This window comes from Pantherophis guttatus, chromosome 3 (genome assembly GCF_059756535.1).
Source record: "Pantherophis guttatus breed Tessera chromosome 3, ASM5975653v1, whole genome shotgun sequence".
In the NCBI taxonomy this organism is placed as follows: Eukaryota; Metazoa; Chordata; class Lepidosauria; order Squamata; family Colubridae; genus Pantherophis; species Pantherophis guttatus.
This window is the reverse complement of record NC_142065.1, coordinates 8661825-8685549: the sequence shown is the minus strand read 5'-3', so window position 1 is coordinate 8685549 and position 23725 is coordinate 8661825. Positions and strand designations below refer to the sequence as shown.

The following is a 23725-nucleotide window of genomic DNA, read 5'->3' as shown; positions in this document are numbered from 1 at the left end:
CGGTTCGCCGCGCACACACGCTTCATGTGCATGTGCACTGTCTGAGCATGTGCCTGGGCTTCCGTACATGCACTTTACTCACTCGCGCACCTTCTGCACATGTGCCCGGCCTCAAAAATGTGCCTAAATAGCATGACTTGGAGCTGGGGCAGGTTGGCAGGGCAGGGCTGGCAGGGCAGGGCAGGGCAGGGCAGGTCGGGCCCACCCCCATCCGCGATTGGATCGCCACTACTGGTTCGCCTGAACCGGTGCAAACTGGTTGAATATCACCTCAGGTCACCACCTCCAATATACACTACATAAACATGACAAAAATAATAATAAATAAAAAATAACCAAACAAACAAATAAATACAAAATTATGCATATACCCACATATATTATATGACACAAAGAAACTTTCTCTGTTTCTTTCTCTGTGCAGCAGCTGCCAAAAAAGCCAACACAGTTCTGGGCTGCATAAACAGAGGGATAGAATCAAGATCATGTGAAGCATTAATACCATTTTATAAGGCCTTGGTAAGGCCACACTTGGAATATTGCATTCAGTTTTGGTCGCCACGATGTAAAAAAGATGTTGAGACTCTAGAAAGAGTGCAGAGAAGATGTTGAGACTCTAGAAAGAGTGCAGAGAAGAGCAACAAAGATGATTAGGGTAATGGAAGCTAAAACATATGAAGAACGATTGCAGGAACTGGGTATGTCTAGTTTGATGAAAAGAAGGACTAGGGGAGACATGATAGCAGTCTTCCAATATCTCAGGGGCTGCCACAAAGAAGAGGCAGTCAAACTATTCTCCAAAGCACCTGAGGGCAGGACAAGAAGCAATGGATGGAAACTAATCAATGAGAGAAGCAACCTAGAACTAAGGAGAAATTTCCTGGCAGTGAGAACAATTAATCAGTGGAACAACTTGCCTCCAGAAGTTGTGGTTTCTCCCACACTGGAAGTTTTTAAGAAGAGATTGGATAACCATTTGTCTGAAGTGGGGTAGGGTTTCCTGCCTGGGCAGGGGGTTGGACTAGAAGACCTCCAAGCTCCCTTCCAACTCTGTTATTCTATTCTATTCTATTCTATTCTATTCTATTCTATTCTATTCTATTCTATTCTATTCTATTCTATTCTATTCTATTCTATTCTATTCTATTCTATTCTATTCTTTAAGGTCCAACTTTCACAACTAGAGGGAGCTATAGGGAACAGGATAGAGCAGGCTAACCTACATTTGGTTCCCAGGCTGATGTCCTTTGCTTTTCAATGGAATTATTTTGGGGCAGGGCAAAAGCAGGTCTGCTCATTGTATCTCAGTCTGGGTTAAAATCTCTTTTCCTGCTGGGAACCAGGTTCAGACTCAACAGTACGAAACTCAAAAGATGTTGCAACTTTCCTGTCGGTGAGAAAGATTAAAAATGTTTGGTTGTAACAAAAAAGAATAATCCTCGATTTACAACCACCGTCAAGCTCAAAATTTCTATGGTTAAGCAAGGCAGTTGTTAAATTATTTCTGCCCCATTTTATGATCTTTTTTTTTGTTGCCATGGTTGCCTACAAATTACCACTGGTTAAGATGTTTATTTTTAATTAAATTATATTTACTGTATTTTTCGGAATATAAGACACACCTTTTTCCCCCAAAAAAGAGGGTGAAAATCTGGGTGCGTCCTATACTCCAAATGTAGCCCTGCCCAGCTTCTCAAAGGAGGTTTCAGAGGCTGAAAAAAGCATCAGAAACGAAGCTTCAGAAAAGAAGCCCCCAAACAGAGCTTCAGAGGCTTTTTTTCTGAAGCTCTGTTTTGGAGGCTTTCAGAGGCAGAAAACAATTTTTTTTTCTGAAATGGAGTTTCAGAAGTTTCAGAGGCAGGGGAAAAAAGCAAAAAAAGCAAGGCACAGAGCTCACAACCAAGGAACCTGTTGCTAAAATTCACCTCTGGGAACAGCTGATTGGGGGTATTCCAGGAGGCCGATCCACCTGCCAATCAGTTTTTTTCTTATTTCCCTCCCCAAAAACTAAGGTGCATCTCATACTCCGGTGCGTCTTATACTCCACTATACCGTATACTAAATTCTGCCTTTTTTATTTTTACAAATAACTCAAGGCGGAGAACATATCCAACTAATTTTCCTCCTCCTATTTTCCCCACAACAACGACACTGTGAGGTGAGTTAGATTGAGAGAAAGGGGCTGGCCCAAAGTCACCCAGCTGGATTTCATGCCTAAAGTGGGACTAGAACTCTTTGCTTCCTGGTGATTGGGTCAAAGTCATTCAGTTGGTTTTCATGCCTAAGGCAGGACTAGAACTCGAGGTTTCCAAGTTTCTAGCCACTATACTAGACCATACTGGCTCTCATGTCAAACTTGAAAACCCTGGTTGGATGACTTTGGCCCATCCAGCTTCTCCAAGTGATGTTGGTAACAAAAACAAAAAGAGGGATTGCTATGTACATTGCAATGGTGGGATTTAATTTTTTTTACTACTGGCTCTGTGGGTGTGGCTTGGTGGGTGTGGCATGGGTTGGTGGGTGTGGCTTGGTGGGCATGGCAGGGGAAGGTTACTGTAAAATCTCCATTCCCTCCCCACTCCAGGAGAAGGATACTGCAAAATCCTCATTTCCTCCTGATCAGCTGGGACTCGGGAGGCAGAGAATAGATGGAGGCAGGGCCAGTCAGAATTTTTACTACTGGTTCTCTGAACTACTCAAAATTTCTGCTACCGGTTCTCCAGAACTGGTCAGAACCTGCTGAAACCCATCTCTGGTACACTGTCTGATATTTATTATGTCTCATAATAATGAGTCCTTCGGGAGTAGGGCGGTATATAAATCTAAATAAACTGAAACTGAAACTGAAACTGAAACTGAATAAATTCACTGTTTTATTTTTATTCAAGGGCCCACCCGGTCTTAAGGGTGATAAAGGGGACAGCGGAAGCCCAGGAATACAGGTAATTCTTTCTCACCTTATTCTTCTAAAGTCTCAGTTAATGTAAACTTTCCTAACTAGGTGCTCTCCAGCCATTTGGACTTGAGCATCCATAACTTGCAGCCAGATCCCAAATTGATGGAGGTCCAGCATATATCTAAAAAGCATCAGCTTTGAGGAAAGCTAGTCGAATTTTGTCTATTGTGAAATTTGGATCTTCAGTTGCTTTCTAACTGCTCTGAAATGTCTTATTATCTATGGAAATTCTCAGTCATCCAGGTCATGGTTGTTCCAAAGCTTCTTTTTCCAAAAGGCAACTGGACTTTTTTTCTTTTTCCTTGAAGATGTTTTGCTTCTCATTCAAAAAAGCTTCTTCAGTTCTGTGTCCACATTCTGGATAGAGAGGACCACTAGTTTGAAAGAGATCAAAGAGGCCATGTATGTTAAAAATGAACAGCCCTCTCTCAACAGAGACGGAGGGGTATGACACCACCCATCTCCTGTTTACAACATGGTCCTTTCAGCAGTCCCAAAAGGCTCCACACCAGTGGTGAAATCCAATTTTTTTTACTACCGGTTCTGTGGGCGTGGCTTGATGGGCGTGGTGTGGCTTGGTGGACATGGTTTGGTGGGCGTGGCAGGGGAAGAATACTGCAAAATCCCCATTCCCTTCCCACTCCAGGGGAAGGATATGGCAAAATCCTCATTGCCTCCCCACTCTTGGGGGAAGGATATTGCAAAATCTCCATTCCCACCCTACTCTGGGGCCAGTCAGAGGTGGTATTTGCTGGTTCTCCGAACGACTCAAAATTTCCGTTACCGGTTCTCCAGAACCTGCTGGATTTCACCCCTGCTCCACATCCATTTGCACTATTCAGGTGACCCTGAGGGCCGAGAGTCGTGGCCTCAACGACTCTCAGAGAGAGTACTAATGACCAGATGACTGCAAAGGATATAATCCTTCCACCATTCAGTCAGAACTGAAGAAGCTTTTTAAATGGGAAGCAAAACGTCGTCAAAGAGAAACAAAATCCAGTGGTGTTTTGAAAAACGCCTTTGGGACATCTGAAATGTCTTTTTATCTTATCTGGGAATTTCTTATGGGTGCTTTTCGTGAATGATATATATGGAGTCCTTGGTGTTTCCTGAGCTTGGTTGCTTGCCTGCCGATGTTACATTGTTCAAGTAGCTAAGATTATCCTAGTTGGCTAACAAAATGTCTGCAAGCAAACAACCAAGCTCAGAGTGTACCAAGGATTCCACAGTTCAACCCTGAGCTACATATTTTCTCTTCTGTTGCAATCATTTATTCTGTCAGCGCCAACAGGCCTTGGCAAACATTAATTATTAGAGGTTTCTTTTTTCCTCTTACATTTTTAAAAAAATTGAATAAAAGCACCAACAAAAAAACCAGAGACAGAATAGATGTACGTACATAAAATAAACTTCACTCAAGTGGAAAGGTTGAAATGAAAACATCAGTTATAAAAACATGTTGTTGTTTTTTTTAAAAAAGCAAAACAGACAAATAAAGGCTTTAAAAAGCATTCTAGAAAATCCCCTTCCTTTTCTCTGCATCCCCCTTTTGTCCTGCTGACTGCTACTTAAATTTGCTTGCCCTGTACTTGACATCTGGGATTTCAGATAGTTCTCAACTTATGGCCACAATTGAGCCCAAAATTTCTGTTGCTAAGCGAGACAGTTGTTAAGTGACTTTTGCACCATTTTACGATCTTCCTTACAATGGTTGTCAAGAGAATCACTGCAGCTATTCAGTTAGTAACACGGTTGTTAAGTGAATCTGACTTCTCCATCGATTTTGCTTGCACAAAGGTCGCAAAAGGTGGTCATGTGACCCCAGGATACTGCAACGGTCATAAATACGAATCAGTTGCCAAGAGTCTGAATTTTGGTCACGTGACCCATAGGGATACTGCAATGGTTGTAAGTGTGAAAAAAGTCACTTTTTTCAGCGCTGTTGTAACTTCAAATGGTCACTAAATGAACTGTTGTAAGTTGAGGACTACCTGTATTGTGTATTTCTATTTGGATCATGTTAAGGATATTCTTGGCTTATAACCGATGTTATGGGCTATTGAGCAAGTACCCCTTGAATATGCACATGAAAGCGGCTGAGAGTGAATAACCACAGTTAATATACTGACATACTGAGTTGTGGTAGTCTTTTACTTTTTAGAAAAAAATAAAGCAAAGCCCAATAACAATCCAAGTCATACACAGATAAGGCGATAGTTAAAATATCAATTCAGGGATATTCCAAGTACAAAGTCTTCTTACCAGTTGTTGTCATTACACAATAAAACAGTTCTTCTTGAGTTTCAAACAGGAACAAGTTCAGTATTAAAACATTCAATAAATAGTACAAAGCAACAAGTAGCAATGATCAAACAGTGATCATACAGAGAGAACAGATAAAGAGTAACAGAAAATAAACAGATAAAATGGTGTAGTGTCCACAAGCCATGATTCAGGCTTCTCCTTAAGTATATTGGCTACAGAGCTTAGCCAATCAGGATACAGGATGATGCAATACAGTCTTAAAGCAATATAATACCTTTTAACAAACATGTATTGATAGTTTATATATTGCCTGACCAACTAGTTAGACAATAGCAATTTCCTAACAGATCATTTTTGATGACTTATTTGTTTTTAAACAGTTTCTTTCTTTTTGGGGGGCCAAAACCATATTCTACGTATCTTAGCTTGCCTTGTTGTGTAATATATAACCGGACATTTCTTTGGAAGTCTAATCACAGCACTAGGATTATGGAGAGAGATTTTTCAGATGAATGAAGCTTTAAAAGAAAGCTAACATGATGTTGTCCCTGAGGAACTGAATTCGACAACTCTATTTTCCTTGTTCCCACTTCTGAGATGCTCTCCTGAATTAAAAAAAGATCAAACGTATATTATAGTGCCTTTATTTGGAGAAAGGGGAAAACAAGCAAAGAGCGTTGTGTTGTTTTTAGAAGACATTATTGAAATTAAGTTGCATCAATTCTGTTTCTAGGAAAGACGGAGGTTTTATTTTTTTACTTTACATTTGAATGTTGAGTTTATCTGGTTCACATTTCCTAAACTTACATATGAACCCAAATGTTGATACAGGTAGTCCTCGACTCACAACATTTTGTTTAGTGCCTGTTAGAAATTACAAAAAAAAAAAAAAATTCCTGAAAAAACCTGTTTTATGACCATTTTTCACACTTATGACTTTGCAGCTTCCTCAGGTCATGTGATCAAAATCCAGGCACTTGGCAACTGACTCATATATACGACGGTTGCAGTGTTCTGGTGTCACGTGATCCTCTTTTGCGACCTTCTGACAAGCAAAGTCAGTGGGGGAGTCACTTAACGACCGTGTTACCAACTTAACAGTCATGGGATTCACTTAACAACCAGGGTGATGATTTTACAAGCTTCATAAAAACAATCGTAACATCGAATCTGGTGACATGGTGCCTCGACGTATGACCACAATGACATAGAACTGACATTCCTGGCTCCATTGTGGGAGTAAGTTGAGGACATGACTTTGCAGGTTTTGGGAGGTAGTGTATAATTGAGACAATGCAATAATAGGTAAGGACGGTTGTGGGATTCAAATAATTTAATAAACGGTTCTCTCCCCTAATGACTGGCTGGGTGGGCGTGGCCATGGTGGGCGTGGCAAGAGGGTGTGACAGGCAGCACTCGGCTCCTATACCTCCCTGGGAGCAAAAACAGGCCGCGGGGGGAGGGGGGCATATCCCCTCACCCGCGCCCTGTTTTGGGCCTAGTAGGCCTCCCTGCAGCCTCCTGGGAGCGAAAATGGGCTATGGGGGGGATGCACTCCCCCCCCCGTGCCCCATTTTGGGCCTAGGAGGCCTCCCTGCACTTCCTGGGAGCCAAAATGGGGCACATGGGGACTCCTGGAAGGGGCAGGGGTGGGGAAGGGAGGGGCCAGCCAGCAATTTGACTACCAGTTCTCCTGAACCGTCCTGAATCCCACCTCAGGGTAAAGATCATGTCTACACAGAAAAACTCAAATACAGTAGTTATAAATACAAATACTTACTACCACAATTGAGCCCAAAATTTCCATTGCTAAGTAAGACAGTTGTTAAGTGAGCTGTGCCCCATTTTGTGAACTTTCTGCCACAGTTGTTAAGTGAATTACTGCAGTTTTTTAAGTGAACCATATGGCCATTAAATGAACCTGGCCTCCCACATGAACTTTGCTTGTCGGAAGCTGGCTGGGAAGATTATAAATGGTGACATCATGGACCCAGGACAGTGCAACTGTCATAAAAACATGCCAGTTTCAAGCGCCCAAATTTTGACATGCTTCAACAGTTGCAATTGTGAAAACTGGCCATAAGTCACTTTTTTCAGTGCCGTTGTAACTTTGAACAGTCCCTGAACGAATGGTTGTAAGTCGAGGACGACTTACAAAATCATTCTACAGCAGGGGTAGGGCAATTTTAACACATCCATAATTAAAACAAAAGCAATTGGAGAATGCTTCATTTGCATTCTTTGGTTGTCCCTCGATCTGGAAGGCAAATTCTGAGCTACTTCCCAGCAAAACAATCCGGCAGTGGAACCAATGACTCAGAGAGGGGATAGGCTGACCTTCACTGGATGTTTTAGAGGACCAGAAGCTATCATCCATCTGCCTGTGATGCTTTAATTAAGGCATCTCCTCCGAATAAGGTGCTGGGCTTCGTGACCGAAGTGTCCCTTCCAGCATTTAATTCTGTGATTCTGTCTCATAGCCACCCACAGATTCAAAGAGACTTTGGCTGCAGGCTAAAGAAACCAATTCTTATTCAGCCTGACACTTCCAAGAAGGCTCTCTTCTATTCTGCAACCAAACTTGTTTAGATACATAGATGGGTATGAGCTAGACTCTCTTAAAATATATCATGTGCTTTTGTGTGTCTACCTGTGTGTGCGTATTTGTGAGTGTGGTATGGTGCGGTGTGCTGGGTTTATTCAGGGGTGGGCTGCTGGAGATCCGCAGGGGTTCGGGCGAACCTCTAGCTAAGATTCTGTGCAGTTCAGAGAACCCCCAAATCCTACTCCTGGCTGGCCTCACCCACCCCACCCCGCACTCTCAGGAGTCCCCACGTGGCCCGTTTTGGATGCAGGTAAATGCAGGGCACGCACGGAGGCTCGGGGAGGGCGAAAAACAGGCCTACCAGAAGTTCAGGAAGGCTGGAAATGGGACCATTTCTGGCCTCCAGAGGGCCTCCGGAGCCTGGGGAGGCTGTTTTCGCCATCCCGGAGGCTCGAGGAAAGCCTCCAGAATCCAGGGAGGGCAAAAAGCAGTGGTGCAGGAGGCTGACACCCACCATGGCCATGCCCACCCAACAACCGGTCAGAGAACCCCTTGCTAAAATTTTTGAAGCCCACCCCTGGGTTTATTCCTCCTGAATTGGGGAAGAGAGGAAAATAAAATAAACATTTTATTTATCAAAGCAAATATCAGTTATTTGCTTTGATAAATAAAAGCCTACTTATAATATTTGGGTCCAATAAGGTAGTCCTTAACTTATAACCATTTTTTTTAGTGATCAACATTACAACAGCACTGGGAAAAAAGGGACTTATGACCCAGTTTTCACACTTATGACCATTGCAGCAACCCCATAGTCACATTATCAAAATTTGGACCCTTGGCAACTGGTGTGTATTTACAACAGTTGTAGTGTCAGATTCACTTAACAACTGTGTGACTAACTTAACAACCGCAGTGATTCACTTAACAGTGGTAGCAAGAGAGCATATAACATGAGGCAAAACTCATTTAACAATTGTCTCGCTTAGCAATAGATATTTGAGTGAGGTCATAGGTCGAGGACTACCTGTAGCCAAGAAGTCATCATTGCTTTGGCTTGGAATGTACCTTCTAAATCAGACTTCTGCTTGTCTACAGGGTCTGATGGGTCCCCAGGGAGCAGCAGGGAAAGATGGCCCTCAAGGATCAAAGGTAAAACTTCTTTCCTTCCACATTTGCTCAACCTCCATACCTTCCCAGTTGTGGCCATATAGTTTTGGTAACATCATTCTAAACATGATTTGTTGATGCCTTTTTCCTGGGGTAGTTTTTCCGCTCCTTTGTCTAGTGATCTCCCACCCATGTCCACAGAATAGCAGAATAACAGAGTTGGAAGGTACCTTAGAGGTCTTCTAGTCCAACCCCCTGCTCAAGCTGGAGATGTTGTAACATTTCATACAAATGGTTATCCAATCTCTTCTTAAAAAACCCCCAGTAATAGAGCACCCAAAACTTCTGATTAATTGTTCTCACAGTCAGGAAATTCTTCCTTAATTTTAGGGTGGTTCCCTCCTTGATTCGTTTCCACCCATTGCTTCTTGTCCTGCTGGTGCTTTGGAGAATAGGTTCACCCTTCTCTTCTTTGTGGCAGCCCCTCAAATACTGGAATACTGCTATCATCTCACCCCTAGTCCTTTTTTTTTCCCCATTAAACAGCTTCTTACAGCTCTGAGCCTACTGCACATGTAAGGTCAATCAGGTGATGTTACCTGCTGAGATTAAGTAGGTTAAAGTCCTTCTAAACATGCAGTCTAATGTTGGGTGAGACAAAAGAGAAAACACTTTGATCCTGCAAAGGAATCAGGGGTCGTATCCAGAAAGCATCTAATTATTAAATTAGCTCTACTGCTCCTCCTGTTAATTCAAGCTGCCACAAGCTGATACCCTGCTTGTGATGTTATGATGGAACTACAGCTCCACAATTCCCTACCACCTGCAATGCCATGTGGGAAAGATCTTGGGAAGCAGGCTAGGAGATACTGCCTATGGTTAGATAAGAGAGGGCATACCATGTTTTCCCGAAAATAAGACCTCCCCGGATAATATATACTGCATACTGCATGAGTCAAAAAAGAGAGCTGTGAAAATATTCACAGACCCCTCGCATCCTGGACATAAACTGTTTCAACTCCTACCCTCAAAACGACGCTATAGAGCACTGCACACCAGAACAACTAGACACAAGGACAGTTTTTTCCCAAACGCCATCACTCTGCTAAACAAATAATTCCCTCAACACTGTCAAATTAGTTACTAAGTCTGCACTACTATTAATCTTCTCATCGTTCCTATCACCCATCTCCTCCCACTTATGACTGTATGACTGTAACTTTGCTGCTTGTATCCTTACAATTTATATTGACTGTTTCCTAATATGATTTGATTGCTTATTTGTACCCTATAACTATCATTAAGTGTTGTACCTTATGATTTTTGATAAATGTACCTTTTCTTTTATGTACACCGAAAGCGTATGCACCAAGACAAATTTATTAATTCTATTTATTTATTAATTAATTCAATTTGTATGCCGCCCCTCTCTGAAGACTCAGGGCGGCACAATTCCTTGTGTGTCCAATCACACTTGGCCAATAAAATTCTATTCTATTCTATTATAATAAGCCCAATCGGGCTTTTGAGTGCATGTGCTAAAATAAGCCCTCCCCGAAAATAAGCCCTCCCTGAAAACATTTAACCACATGCGCAGCCGTTAACCATTTCCTCTGTTAGGGAGACAGAGCTGGAAATGAGGTAAGAAGGCAAGAGGAGCCCCGTCTTGCTCCAAGCGAACCAATATAATAAGACCTCCCCGAAAATAAGGCCAAGCGCTTATTTCATGGTTCAAAAAAAATAAAAAAGACAGGGTCTTATTTTGGGAGAAACACGGTAGCCCTCAGCTGCAGAATGGGAAGAGAAAGATGTTCAGAAGGGACCCTCCCTAGTTTCTCAGTTTGTAAGTCAGACAGCAGGAAAACTGTACTTTCAGACTTGCAAGATGCTATTAATATAGCTTTACAATAAAGTAGAATTAGTTTATAAGGTTATGTTTCCTGCCTGGTCTATCTAATAAGGCTTGATGATGAAGTTATTCATTCAGTCATGTCCAACGTTTGGCGATTCTACAGTATGGGCCAGGTGTCTCCACATCTTCTGATCTTGTACTGATCTTCTCTGAGTTGTTTTGTGCTCTGGCTGGTGTTAGCTTTGATGGTGTCCAGATACCATGTTCTTTGGTGGCCTGGTTTCCTTTTACCACTAACTCTTGTGACATGTCTGGTGTTATGCGGTCCAGTTCTTGCTTGGTTAATACTAAGGAATAGAACAGAACAGAACAGAACAGAACAGAACAGAACAGAACAGAACAGAATAGAATAGAAGAGTTGGAAGGGACCTTGGAGGTCTTCTAGTCCAACCCCCTGCTTAGACAGGAAACCCTACACCACTTCAGACAAATAGCTATCCAACATCTTAAAAACTTCCAGTGTTGGAGCATCCACAACTTCTGGAGGCAAGTTGTTTCACTGATTAATTGTTCTAACTGTCAGGAAATTTCTCTAGACCAACTACTAGACCAACAATCAAGCAGTAAACAATATCCCAATCACAGAACTACCAACTCAAACAAACAATCAAACAATAAACAACACCCTAATCAAGGAGCCACCAAGAACACTCCCACCAATACCGAGAGGGCAAGCAACTGACAGAGAGCAAACCCCATTCCCTTCTAGCCAGTGGTGGGCTGCAATTGGTTTAACAGCCAGTTTTGTGAGTGAGCGGGCATCTAACACACTTGCACGCAGCATTAAAAATTCAGCAATTTGAAGCTCTGCTGCTTATCTTCTAAGGCAGTCCCAGTAAATAGAGCAGCAGAGGCGCGGAAATCAGCTTTGCCGCACGAATCAGCTGAGCCAGAAAGAAGAAATATAGGACAGGATAGGGCAGGGGCAGGGGGGGCGGGGCCAGTTGATCATCGGAACTACTGGTTCAGCCAAACCGGTCCGAACTGGCAGCAGCCCACCACTGCTTCTAGTGCTGATCAAGTTACCTAGTTTGGTAATGCAACATCTGCAAAGAAACAACCAAGCTCAGAGAGCTCACAATTCAACTCTGGGCTACAGATATTCTCATCTATTAATAAATATGCTTCACAGGGTGTTCGAGGACTCGAAGGAGCAGCTGGACCACCAGGGCCGCCAGGACCACGGGTGAGCAATTTCAGTCAGGTGGAAAATAATGTCCATTCCAGAATGAACAACCCCATTCCAAAAAAGCTGCTACCAGCAGAGTTCCCTTGGGTTAGGAAGAAGGGGCAAGCAAGCATCGCATTCTGTATGCTTTCATCACCATTCAGCAACTGGGTTATTTGCTTCTGGTTGCACCTTGGCAAGGAAGGGACATAAGCAGCTGGTGCTCAACTTTGAGATCTTTCAAAAACCCGGGTTGGTATCTAAAAGTTTCTGGAACATCTCCTGGGTTATTGAGGCATTTTCTTCCTTCTTACATCTGCGAAGTAGGCAATCAGATATCTTCTTCTTCTTCTTCTTCTTCTTTTTTTTTTTGTAATTTTTTTTTACAATTTTTTACAATTTTAATTTTTTTTTTAATTTTTCAAACATAAACATTTTTTCCCCCCAAGAACGAAGTCTTGGTCCAGTCACAAATAGGTATACTAGTTTAACAAATGAAGACAGATATTTTTAACATAAATTCCAACATCTTAATTTAAGTCTTTCTATTATCTCATCATACATCTTAATTTCCTACTAAAGCAAAGCTCATTTTTATATTCAATTATAAATTCAATTACTGTATAAATCAAAATTCAATACCGCTCTGTCTAAATTTTTCTTCATTGCTCCTTTTAACATCAACATTAAACACAAAAACAGTCTGATCTGTTAATCTATATATTTACCTTACAATCAGATATCTTCTTGTTTTGCCGAGGGAAAGAAATGTAAAAAAAAGATGAGACGTAGAAGAGAAAGCAAATGGGAAAAGGAATCACTATTATGATAGGTTATCATGCACAAGAGCCATCCGGCTAGAAAGTGGGAGACGGTGAGTTCTAGTCCCATGTTAGGCATGAAAGCTGACTGGATAATCTTGGGCCAGTCACCAGGAGATTGTACAGTGGTACCTTGGTGTTGATTTTTAACTGGTTCGAGGAGATGCGATGAGTACCAAATGATGAGTACCAAACAATTTTTCCCATAAGGAATAATGTAGTGAGTCAGAATTTAGCCATCACCTCCAAGTTCTAGCTTGTGCATTGAGTACCAAACAAACAATGAGTACTGGAACAAAATTTTCGCATCAAAAGCATTGAGTTTTCAATGAGTTTTAAAGAGGTTGAATACTAATGTCCCACAGTAAGTTCTAGTCCGGTCATAGGGATGAAAGCTGGTTGGGAGACTTTGGGCCAATCACCAGGAGAATGTGAGTTCTAGTCCTGCCTTAAGCACAAAAGCCGGCTGGGTGACTTTGGGCCAATCACTGGGCAATGCGGTGTTTAGTCCCGCCTTAGACAGGAAGCAGCTGTGTGGTCTTGAGCCAGTCACTCTATAAGGTCTAGGAAGAAGGCAATGGCTAGCCACTTTCAAAAAACTTTGCTATGAAAATGGCAGGAAATTTCCAGGCAGCCGCTAGGAGTCAAAACTGACACTAACACCCATTTTCGAAAGGAAGGAAGGAAGGAAAGAAGGAAGGAAGGAAGGACACCCATTTTCGAAAGGAAGGAAGGAAGGAAGGAAGGAAGGAAGGAAGGAAGGAAGGAAGGAAAGAAAGGAAAGAAAGAAAGAAAGAAAGAAAGAAAGAAAGAAAGAAAGAAAGAAAGAAAGAAAGAAAGAAAGAAAGAAAGAAAGAAAGAGTAATAATCCATATGGAAGAGAAAACATAAGCACCCCTTCATGATGAAACTATTAGAAAGGGAATATGGAAGATTTCCCAAAGCATCATTAGAAGAAACACTGTTACAATCTACTGTTCTATCCCCTAAATTATGATATTAATAGGAAATGAGGGAAACATAACTCAATGTACAATGTACTCTTTTAATATTCTTTCCCAGCTAGGAAATAAATCCGAGCTTGTAACTTTCCTCCGCCTGCTTTTTGCAAGCTAATTCTGCTAGATTCCCTTGAAGCTCAAGGAGTGGATCCCTTCCATCCTGTTGCATTTCTAGACATTTTATGTCTCTTTTTTTCTGCCCTCAGGGATTCCAAGGTTTAGCAGGGGCCCGGGGTAATCCTGGAGACAGAGGCCCCCCAGGAGAAGTCGGACCCACGGTAAGGCTCAGGGGTGGGTTTAACTTACCTTTGCTACCGGTTCGCTCGCGTGCGCCACTTCTGCGCATGCTCAGATTGTATTTGATGACGTCCGGATAGGTGGGTGGAGCCTCCCGCCACCGCTACTACCGGTTCACCCAAAACGGGATGAACCAGTAGCAACCCACCACTGGTAAGGCTCCACGCCACCTCACTGTTACTCATTGCAATTAAGATTATTCAAGACCCGTTCATTTGATTTCACAGTAGCTATAACAGAATACTGTAATAGAATAACATAATAACACAGTTGGGAGGGACACTTGGAGGTCTTCTAGTCCAACCTCATGATCAAGCAGGAGACATTCCAGACAAGTGCTTGTCCAATCTCTTCTTAAAAACCTCCAGGGATGGAGCATTCACAACTTCTGGAGGCAACCTGTTCCACAGGTTAATCATTCTAACTGGCAGGAAATTTGTCCTTATTTCTAGGTTGGCTCTATCCTTGATTAGTTTCCATCCATTGTTTCTTGTACTGCCTTCAGGTACTTTGAAGAATAGGTTGACCCACTCTTTTCTGTGACAGCCCCTCAAATATTGTAACACTGCCATCAAGTTACCCCTAGTCCTTCTTTTCATTAAACTAGACATACCCAGTTCCTGCAACCATTCTTCATATGTTTTAGCCTCCAGTCCCCTAATCATGTTTATTGCTCTTCTCTGCACTCGTTCTAGAGCCTCAATATTTTTTTAATATTGTGGTGACCAAAACTGGATGCAGTTTGGTCTTATCACACTTCCAAGTACCACTATCTCTTCCAAGACTCTAGAAAAGGGTGCTTTGTAAGTCCAAGTCACACAATAAATGCAAATGACTCTGGTCTGTAAAGTCGTTTTTTTTTTTTGAATTGGTAAGATTTCTGTAATTGTTATTTCACATCTTTAGTACTCTGCGTAATGATAATCCTCGATTTAGGACCATAACTGAGCCCAAAATTTATCAAACTCTCCACAAACACTCCTTTCTTCTAGCACTGATGATGTTACCTGGTTTGGTTAATGAAACATCTGCAAGAAAACAATCAAGGTTGGATAGCAATAAGGACCCCACAGTCCTCCTCTCCTCCTCCTCCTCCTTTGCCTCCTCCTCCTCCTTCCCCCCCTTCCTCTGCACAACACCCCATTCACTTCTAATACTGATGATGTTACCTAGTTGGGTAATGAAACATCTGCAAGAAAACAATCAAGCTTGGATACCACTAAGGACTCCCTAGTCCTCCCCTCCTCCTCCACCTCCTCCTCTGCCGCCTCCTCCTCTCCTCCTTTCCTCTGCACAACACCCTATTCACTTCTAATACTGATGATGTTACCTAGTTGGGTAATGAAGCTCAGAGAGCACCCAGGACCCCCCATTTCAACCCTGAGCTACAAATATTCTCCTTTATTGGTATCGTAACATTTTGTTTAGACTCAGTGTTGCTTGTTGTATGCACCAATGCAGAACTGCAGAGGGATTTCCGAAAAGAAGTGGACGGACAGCGGAGGGGTGAAATCCAGCCGTTTATTATGTTGGTACCCTACTTTTACTCCCTTACAGAATTCAGTGTGGCATTCCCAGAGGGTTCTCCTTGAAGGCACCCTTAGCAATTCATGTTTTTTCTTTCTTTTTTCTCTCCAAAGCAGCTATGAGCATGCATATAGTACTATATAAGGAAACTTTGACCCAGCATTTTTATACCTGGGAATGTTGCCTGTTATCTATAGGAAAACGTTTTTCCTCCAGAGAAGAAGCAAACCTGAAAAAATATACGGTATCTTTTATCAAGGTGCAGATACATATAATAATAATTATTATTTATTTACAGCTTGAAGATAATAATGTTTTTTGTTTTCCACTAGGGGTTGCCTGGTCCAAAAGGAGAAAGGGGGGAGAAAGTGAGTCTCTGTTCTTTCTTTGATGTTCTTTGATAACTATTTATTTATTTATTTATTCATTCATTCAACTTGTATGCCGCCTTTCTCCGAAGACTCAAGGAAGCTTAGAATGCATTTAAAAACCATATATAAAAACATTAAAAATTAAAACATTAAAAACAATTAAAACCCATTCACACCATTCATGGCCGGATCTCGCCAGATCGCAACAGCGAGATCAAGGGTCCCAGGCCTGCCGGAAAAGCCAGGTCTTTAAAACTACTAAGGTCTTTAAGGACCTTAGTAGTTTTAATTAAATTTTAAGTGAGAGCTTATGCAATTGATTTCTGCCCACCTTTTAAACCCACAAAAATGGACCAAACACAGGTAGTTCTCGACTTACAACTTCAATTGAGACCCCATTTTTTTTTGTTATTAATCAAGGCTGTTGTTAAGTGAGTTTTACCCCATTTCACGACCCTTTTTTTTTTGCCACAACTGTTAAGCGAATCACTGCTGTTGTTAAGTAAACCAGGCAGTCATTAAACAAATCTAAGCCAGTTGAGAAGGTTACAAATGGTGATCACACAACCACAGGACAGTGCAACCATCATAAATACCTGCCAGATGCCAAGCACCCAAAATTTGACTGTGTGACCATGGGAATGCTACAATAGTAGTTAAGTGTGAAAAACAGTCATAAGTCACTTTTTTCAGTGTTGTTGCAACTTCAAACGGCCTCTAAGTTTCCTATTTCTTTGACTTTGCGACTTCCTTGCAAATCCAGATGTTAATTTTAGAATAGACTAGAATAGACTAGAATAGACTAGACTAGACTAGACTAGAATAGAATAGAATAGAATAGAATAGAATAGAATAGAATAGAATAGAATAGAATAGAATAGAATAGAATTCTTTATTGGCCAAGTGTGATTGGACACACAAGGAATTTGTCTTGGTGCATAGGCTCTCAGTGTACATAAAAGAAAAGATACGTTCATCAAGAATCATAAGGTACAATACTTAATGATAGTCATAGGGTACAAATAAGCAATCGAATCATACTAGGAAACAATCAATATAAATCATAAGAATACAAGCAACAAAGTTACAGTCATAAGTGGAAGGAGATGGGTGATAGGAACAATGAGAAGACTAATACTAATGCAGACTTAGTGAATAGTTTGACAGTGTTGAGGGAATTAGTTGTTTAGCAGAGTGATAGCATTTGGGAAAAAACTGTTCTTGTGTCTAGTTGTTCTGGTGTGCAGTGCTCTATAGCGTCGTTTTGAGGGTAGGAGTTGAAACAGTTTATGTCCAGGATGCAAGGAGTCTGTAAATATTTTCACAGCCCTCTTTTTGACTCGTGCAGTATACAAGTCCTCAATGGAAGGCAGGTTGGTAGCCATTGTTTTTTCTGCAGTTCTAATTATCCCCTGAAATCTGTGTCTGTCTTGTTAGGTTGCAGAACCAAACCAGACAGTTATAGATGCAGATGACAGACTCAATAATTCTTCTGTAGAATTGTTTCAGCAACAGTTTTAAACCTCATCTTTTCCTTCTCTTGACTGTTGCTCTGAGAATGTTGCATTTGTCATTTGTTTCTCAGAATTGCAGGCAATCTAAATGTAATTGCTGCCACGTGATCCTGAAGAGACATTTAATCAAAGAGGTCTGAGGTTTAAAATGATTAGAAAAAGAATCTTGCCATCCGATAGGGATCAATTCCTGAACATTTCGCGAAGTCACCTTCCAGCGGCCGTTCTTTGGGGCCTGAACAAATAGACTGTCCTTGAAAATGCCTCTCTTAATGTACTACAACGCTTCCTTTTGTCTGTTTGCATTCTCCGGGGGATAATCAAGCTGCTGAAATATCATCAACATTGCTATAATCCATAAAAAGGCATAACGGCATGAAAATGGATAATCATAATATTTTATGGCGAGTTTTTATGGCTTATAGCCCAGCTTATTTTCAAATTGTTTTCAGTGATTTGATTATTCTCTTATCTGCTGTAAGGAACACACATAACCAAACTGGTGTGTGCAATAAAATAAGGGATTCAGCTTCAAGATGAGCTTGTATCGAACCATCTAACTTTGGATGATACCTCTTGTATCAATAGACTGTTTTTACACGAAATTAAACACCACCTGGGCAAGAAAATTATATATATATATATATATATATATATATATATATATATATATATATATATATATATATATATATATATATGTGTGTGTGTGTGTGTGTGTGTGTGTGTGTGTGTGTGTGTGTGTGTGTGTGTCTTTGGTTATTCGGGTCTTCTCCCACGTAAAATTGGAAGTGTCTTGGCGACGTTTCGACGAAGTCTCATTCGTCATCTTCAGGCTGGTGTTCTCGGCTTCGTGCTTCCAGGAGCAATGTGAGATCGCTCCTGGAAGCACGAAGCCGAGAACACCAGCCTGAAGATGACGAATGAGACTTCGAAACGAAAGATGTCGAAACGTCACCAAGACACTTCCAATTTTACGTGGGAGAAGACCCGAATAACCAAAGACCTACATACAAACACCCGCAAAAACCTGAGAAAACATATACATACATACATACATACATATACATATACATATACATATACATATACATATACATATACATATACATATACATATACATATACATATACATATACATATACATATATATATATAAATTTATATTTTGCTGAATTTGGTATAAAATGGTTTATCGTGAATGCGACTGCTTGAGGGTTCCTGGATTGGAGCTGAAAAGTGAAAGGGATGCAGTATGCTCCCTCCCACATGTTGGGGTAGACCAGGTGCCTCGATAGTCCCACTTTAGGTATGAAAAGCAACTGGGTGACTTTAGGCCAATCACCAGAAGACTGTGAGTTCTAGTCTGCATTAGGCATGAATGCCAGCTGGGTGACTTTGGCCCAATCACCAGGAGAGGTGATGAGTTCTTGTCCCGCCTTAGGCATGAAAGTGGCTGGATGACTTTGGCCAATAATCAGGAGATTAGTTCTAGTCCTGGTTTAGGCACAAAAGCCATCTTGGTGAACTGGACCAATCACCAGGAGACAATGCATTTTAGTTCCACCATAGATTTAGATTAGATTTAGATTTTATTGAACTTCTATACCGCCCTTCTCCCAAAGGACTCAGGCGGTGTACAGCCATATTAAAACACATATAAACCACAAAATTTAAGAACAATTTAAAAATAAATATATAAAATTTGGCCCGCGAAATTAAAAACTAACAAACACCCAATTTAAAAATTCCTATCAGGCCAGCCCGGCTTGTTGGAATAAAAGAGTTTTCAGGGCGCGGCGAAAGGTACGCAGGTCGGGGATCATACGAACCTCTAGGGGCAGCTCATTCCAGAGGGCTGGTGCCCCCACAGAGAAGGCTCTCCCCCTGGGTGTCGCCAGTCAACATTGTTTGGCTGATGGCACCTGAGGAGCCCCTCTCTGTGGGAGGTATTGGCCGGTGGGAGGCTATCAGCGGCAGAAGGCGATCTCGTATATACCCCGGTCCTAAGCCATGGAGTGCTTTAAAGGTGGTAACCAACACCTTGAATCACACCCGGAAGACCACCGGGAACCAGTGCAGCTCGCGCAGGAGAGGTGTTACATGGGTTACATAGGCATGAAAGCTGAGTAGGTGACCTTAGGCCAGTCACCAGGAGACTGTGAGTTCCAATCCCACTTTAGCCACCTTCTCCTGGTGTCATCCAATTGACTTTCATGCCTAAGGCAGGACTAGAACTCCCAGTCTCCCATTTTCTAGCCCACTGCTTCAACTACTAGACCAAACTGGCTTTCTTTTCTTCTCTCCTAGGGTGAAGCACAGTCCCTATCTACCATTTACCATCTGGTAAACCAAGCTTGTGAGCGTCTGATCCAGTGTAAGTATATATCACAGCATAAAATCTTCCCTGTAACTTTCACCTCTGCAGCTGCCTTGGCTGTAGGGTCTGCTAATAGATGAGATGTGTGTGTACTGTAGCTCGACTGGATAATTGTTGTGACCCAGGCCCAAGTAAGTAGTAGGAAAATCAGTCCGTGAAAAAACAAACAAACTTTATTCGAACAGCTGAGAATTACTTCGTTCCCAGCGTCGTTCAACTCAATTAAAGCAAATTCCTCCCAACACAAATTCCTCAGTCCTATCGCAAACCTTGGTCTGATTAAGCAAACTGCCAAAGGCCTTTCTTGGCAAACGTTCAGAAGTCACGGATACAAAAATAAATACAAGACGTAGACAAAGAAGATGAAGCTACCAACGTTGTTTTCCGGCAAAGCCCAAATGCCGTTGCTGGTCTGTTTTAAGCCTTATGGGAGGGGCCAATCATCTCTTGGCCCTACTCCCAAGTTGTCCTCTTTGGTTGAGCTGCTCTTGCCTTCTGGCAGCTCTTTTCATTCGTGCATTAGCAACAGGCTCCTCCTGTTCCTCTGCCTCACTCCTATCAATCTCTGGAGGCTCTGGAGTGCACACCTCACTCCCCGATGGCCCTGGCCCCATCTCTGCCTCTGATGCAGAGCTCTCATCCGGGCCTTCCCCAGCCTCCAGGACTGGCCCATGTTCTTCCTCAGCCTCATCGCTGTCCGACTCCGCTGACAGCTCCGCAGGCTGCTGGCGGACCACAACAATAATGCGTTCGGAAGCCTCACAAGGTTTTTGCTCAAAGCCAGCTGAACAAGTTACCTATCAGCATATTATTGTCCATCTCTAGATCAATTAATTTCATTTCCCTTCCAGTAGGGCTTCTTCTGTCTCTCCTAAGTAATAAGAGGTGAGATTCGGACTTCTGATCAGAAATGTACATTAAATGAAGGAGACTTTAAGCCAGGGTGGTGCAGGGTGAAGACAAGGATTGGAGAGACTCAGGTTCTTGTTGTTGTTAGTTGCGAAGTTGTGTCTGACCCATTGCGACGCCATGGACAATTTTCCTCCAAGCCTTCCTGTCCTCTACCATCCCCCGGAGTCCATTTAAGCTCACGTCAACTGCTTCAGTGACTCCATCCAACCACCTCGTTCTCTGCCATCCCTTTCTTCTTTTGCCCTCCATCATTCCTAGAATTAGGCTCTTCTCCAGGGAGTCCTTCCTTCTCATTAGGTGGCCAAAGTATTTGAGCTTCCTCTTCAGGATCTGGCCTTCTAAAGAGCAGTCAGGGTTGATCTCCTCTAGGACTGACCGGTTTCTTCGCCTTGCAGTCCAAGGGACTCGCAGGAATCTTCTCTGACTCAAGTTCTAGATTTTCTCAATCAGGGAAGCTCCTTGAGAAACCTTGGATCAATTCCTCTCTTTCAACCCGACTCATTTCATGGGGAGTTGCTGTAAGAAAGAAAGGGGAAGCAATTGATAGATGAATCTGTGTAATTATGGATCTGTATACCTAGTAAAACTAATTACCTTTGAACTTTGGTGTGATAAAGCAGGTCAGGTCTTTAACTACAGCTGGGGAGACCCAAATTCTAGTCTGCCTATCAAGCACTGAAGTGCACTAAGTTTCTTTGCAGCAGCCAAACTGTTGTTATGTTATACAGTACCTAGCCTTCCATCTTGAGCAATTGGAGGAAAATTGATCTTTTATATTGTACATCATCAATTGCTGTCAGTTCTTAGTGATCACATGATCGATTTTCTCCATCTGTCCCTAGCCTGGTTTTTGAGGTTTTCCAATGGTGCACCATCACCATTGTAACTGAATCTATACATCTTGCTTTCGTCTCCTTGTCCTTGTCCTTGTCCTTCTCTTGTTCCTCCTCCCCCCTCTTCCCCTTCCCCCCTCCCTCCCTCCCTCCCTCTCTCCTTTCATTCACCCTTCCTTTCTTCCCCACTTTCACCCTCCCATCCTCTCTCTCTCCCTCCTAAAAATCTTCCTTCCTTCCTTCCTTTTCTTCCTTTTCTTCCTCCCTCCTTCCCTCCAAAAAATCTTCCTTTCTTCCTTCTTTCCTTCTTTCCTTCCTTTTCTTCCTCCCTCCCTCTCTCCCCCTTCTTCCCATCTTTCCTTCCTTCCTTCCTCCCTCCCTCCCTCCCTCCTTTCCTATCCTCCTCCCTCCTTTCATCCACCCTTCCTTTCTTCCCCACTTTCACCCTCCCATCCTCTCTCTCTCCCTCCTAAAAATCTTCCTTCCTTCCTTCCTTTTCTTCCTTTTCTTCCTCCCTCCTTCCCTCCAAAAAATCTTCCTTTCTTCCTTCTTTCCTTCTTTCCTTCCTTTTCTTCCTCCCTCCCTCTCTCCCCCTTCTTCCCATCTTTCCTTCCTTCCTTCCTCCCTCCCTCCCTCCCTCCTTTCCTATCCTCCTCCCTCCTTTCATCCACCCTTCCTTTCTTCCCCACTTTCACCCTCCCATCCTCTCTCTCTCCCTCCTAAAAATCTTCCTTCCTTCCTTCCTTCCTTTTCTTCCTTTTCTTCCTCCCTCCTTCCCTCCTAAAAATCTTCCTCCCTCCCCCTCCCTTCTTCCCATCTCTCTTTCCTCCCTTCCTCCCTACCTCCTAGAGCAATGATGGTGAACCTCTGGCACGCGTGCCAGAGGTGGCACATAGAGCCCTCTCTGTGGGCACGCGCACCATCACCAGCCCAAAAACAGCCTGAAAAACGGCCAAAAAAATGCCCAAAAAGCAGGCATGCACGCACCGGCCAGCTCGTCTTCGGGTTTCCGGAACATTTTCGGGCACTCGGTGCTGAAAAGGTTCGCAATCACTGTCCTAGAGCAATGTCATCACATCAACTCCCAGAATTTCCCAGCCAGCATGGAGCTGAAGCCCGCATATCTTAAGGTTGCTAAGTGAAAAGCAATGGTTTAGAGACGTCTCATTTTTACAAGACCTCTTTAGCATTTTATCTGAGACCTAGCCATTGGAAAGGATGGTTTCGCAACATACAGGAGTCAGATGATTGGCAGGAAATTAGTTTAATGTCAAACAAATCCTGATCTGTTTGAGAGAAAAAAACTAACTTGGCATTCACGGGCTGCATTAATTAGTTGTTGTATAGCATATGCATGATCAGTTTAGCACGTCAAGAGAACAGTGTCTGAAAATAATCCGCTCTGGCTATCTGCGGCACTGATGCCTAATTTGCTTCAGGATTTCCCCTGCTTATTTTATTGCTGAGAAAAAAAAAAAGGGAGAGAATTAAACGACAGGCTGCAGAAAACATTTATTCCGTTCCAACCTGCCAATAAGAGAATTGCATGCCATCAAAGGAAGTTTCTCGTTTGTCTTTCTCCATGCTCAATTGAGGTTAAGAACGTTGCTTACTTGCCCGCTGCCTGGTTCTGAATGCAAATTGGCCTGCCTGATGATCCCTCAAGAACACAATTGCTTTTGTGATGTGCCACCAGGTTGGTGCTGATGCTTAACAACCATATAAATAGTCCTTCTCCAGGGTGATCTGTGCCCACTCTGGTCTTCCACTAGCATACCCATCACCGCTAATTAAAAAAAAAACACACACACACACAGTGAAAACTGGATGTCATTCTACAAGTCAGTTGAGATTGCACGGCACTGTCTATTAAAAAGAACTTAACTTTGAAATAGATTCGGACTCAAGAAGTTTCCCACGGGGGAAACTTCTGGCTCAGTTAGGGAAGAGAGGTTGATGGGAGAAGAGGAGAAAAATACCCCTCCCAAGTTTTGAAACAATAGGGTGCTAACTCTGGGAGTTAGGGGGACAGTGCTGCGTAGTCTGTGCAATAAAACAAATACAGGGGATCCTCGACTTACGACCACAATTGAGGCCAAAATGTCTGTCACT

The 23725-nt window shown here is 42.5% G+C and overlaps 1 protein-coding gene across 1 annotated transcript in view; it reads left to right on the top strand.

Annotated features, from left to right (window-relative positions):
- Positions 1–23725, top strand: part of COL20A1 (collagen type XX alpha 1 chain) — a 195751-nt gene that overhangs the window by 158518 nt on the left and 13508 nt on the right. Inside the window, exons 29-34 of the mRNA XM_087889017.1 lie at positions 2889–2942; positions 8865–8918; positions 11921–11974; positions 13985–14056; positions 15935–15970; positions 19799–19865. Coding sequence (XP_087745143.1) covers positions 2889–2942; positions 8865–8918; positions 11921–11974; positions 13985–14056; positions 15935–15970; positions 19799–19865 — 337 coding nt within the window. The remainder of the gene's footprint in view (positions 1–2888; positions 2943–8864; positions 8919–11920; positions 11975–13984; positions 14057–15934; positions 15971–19798; positions 19866–23725) is intronic.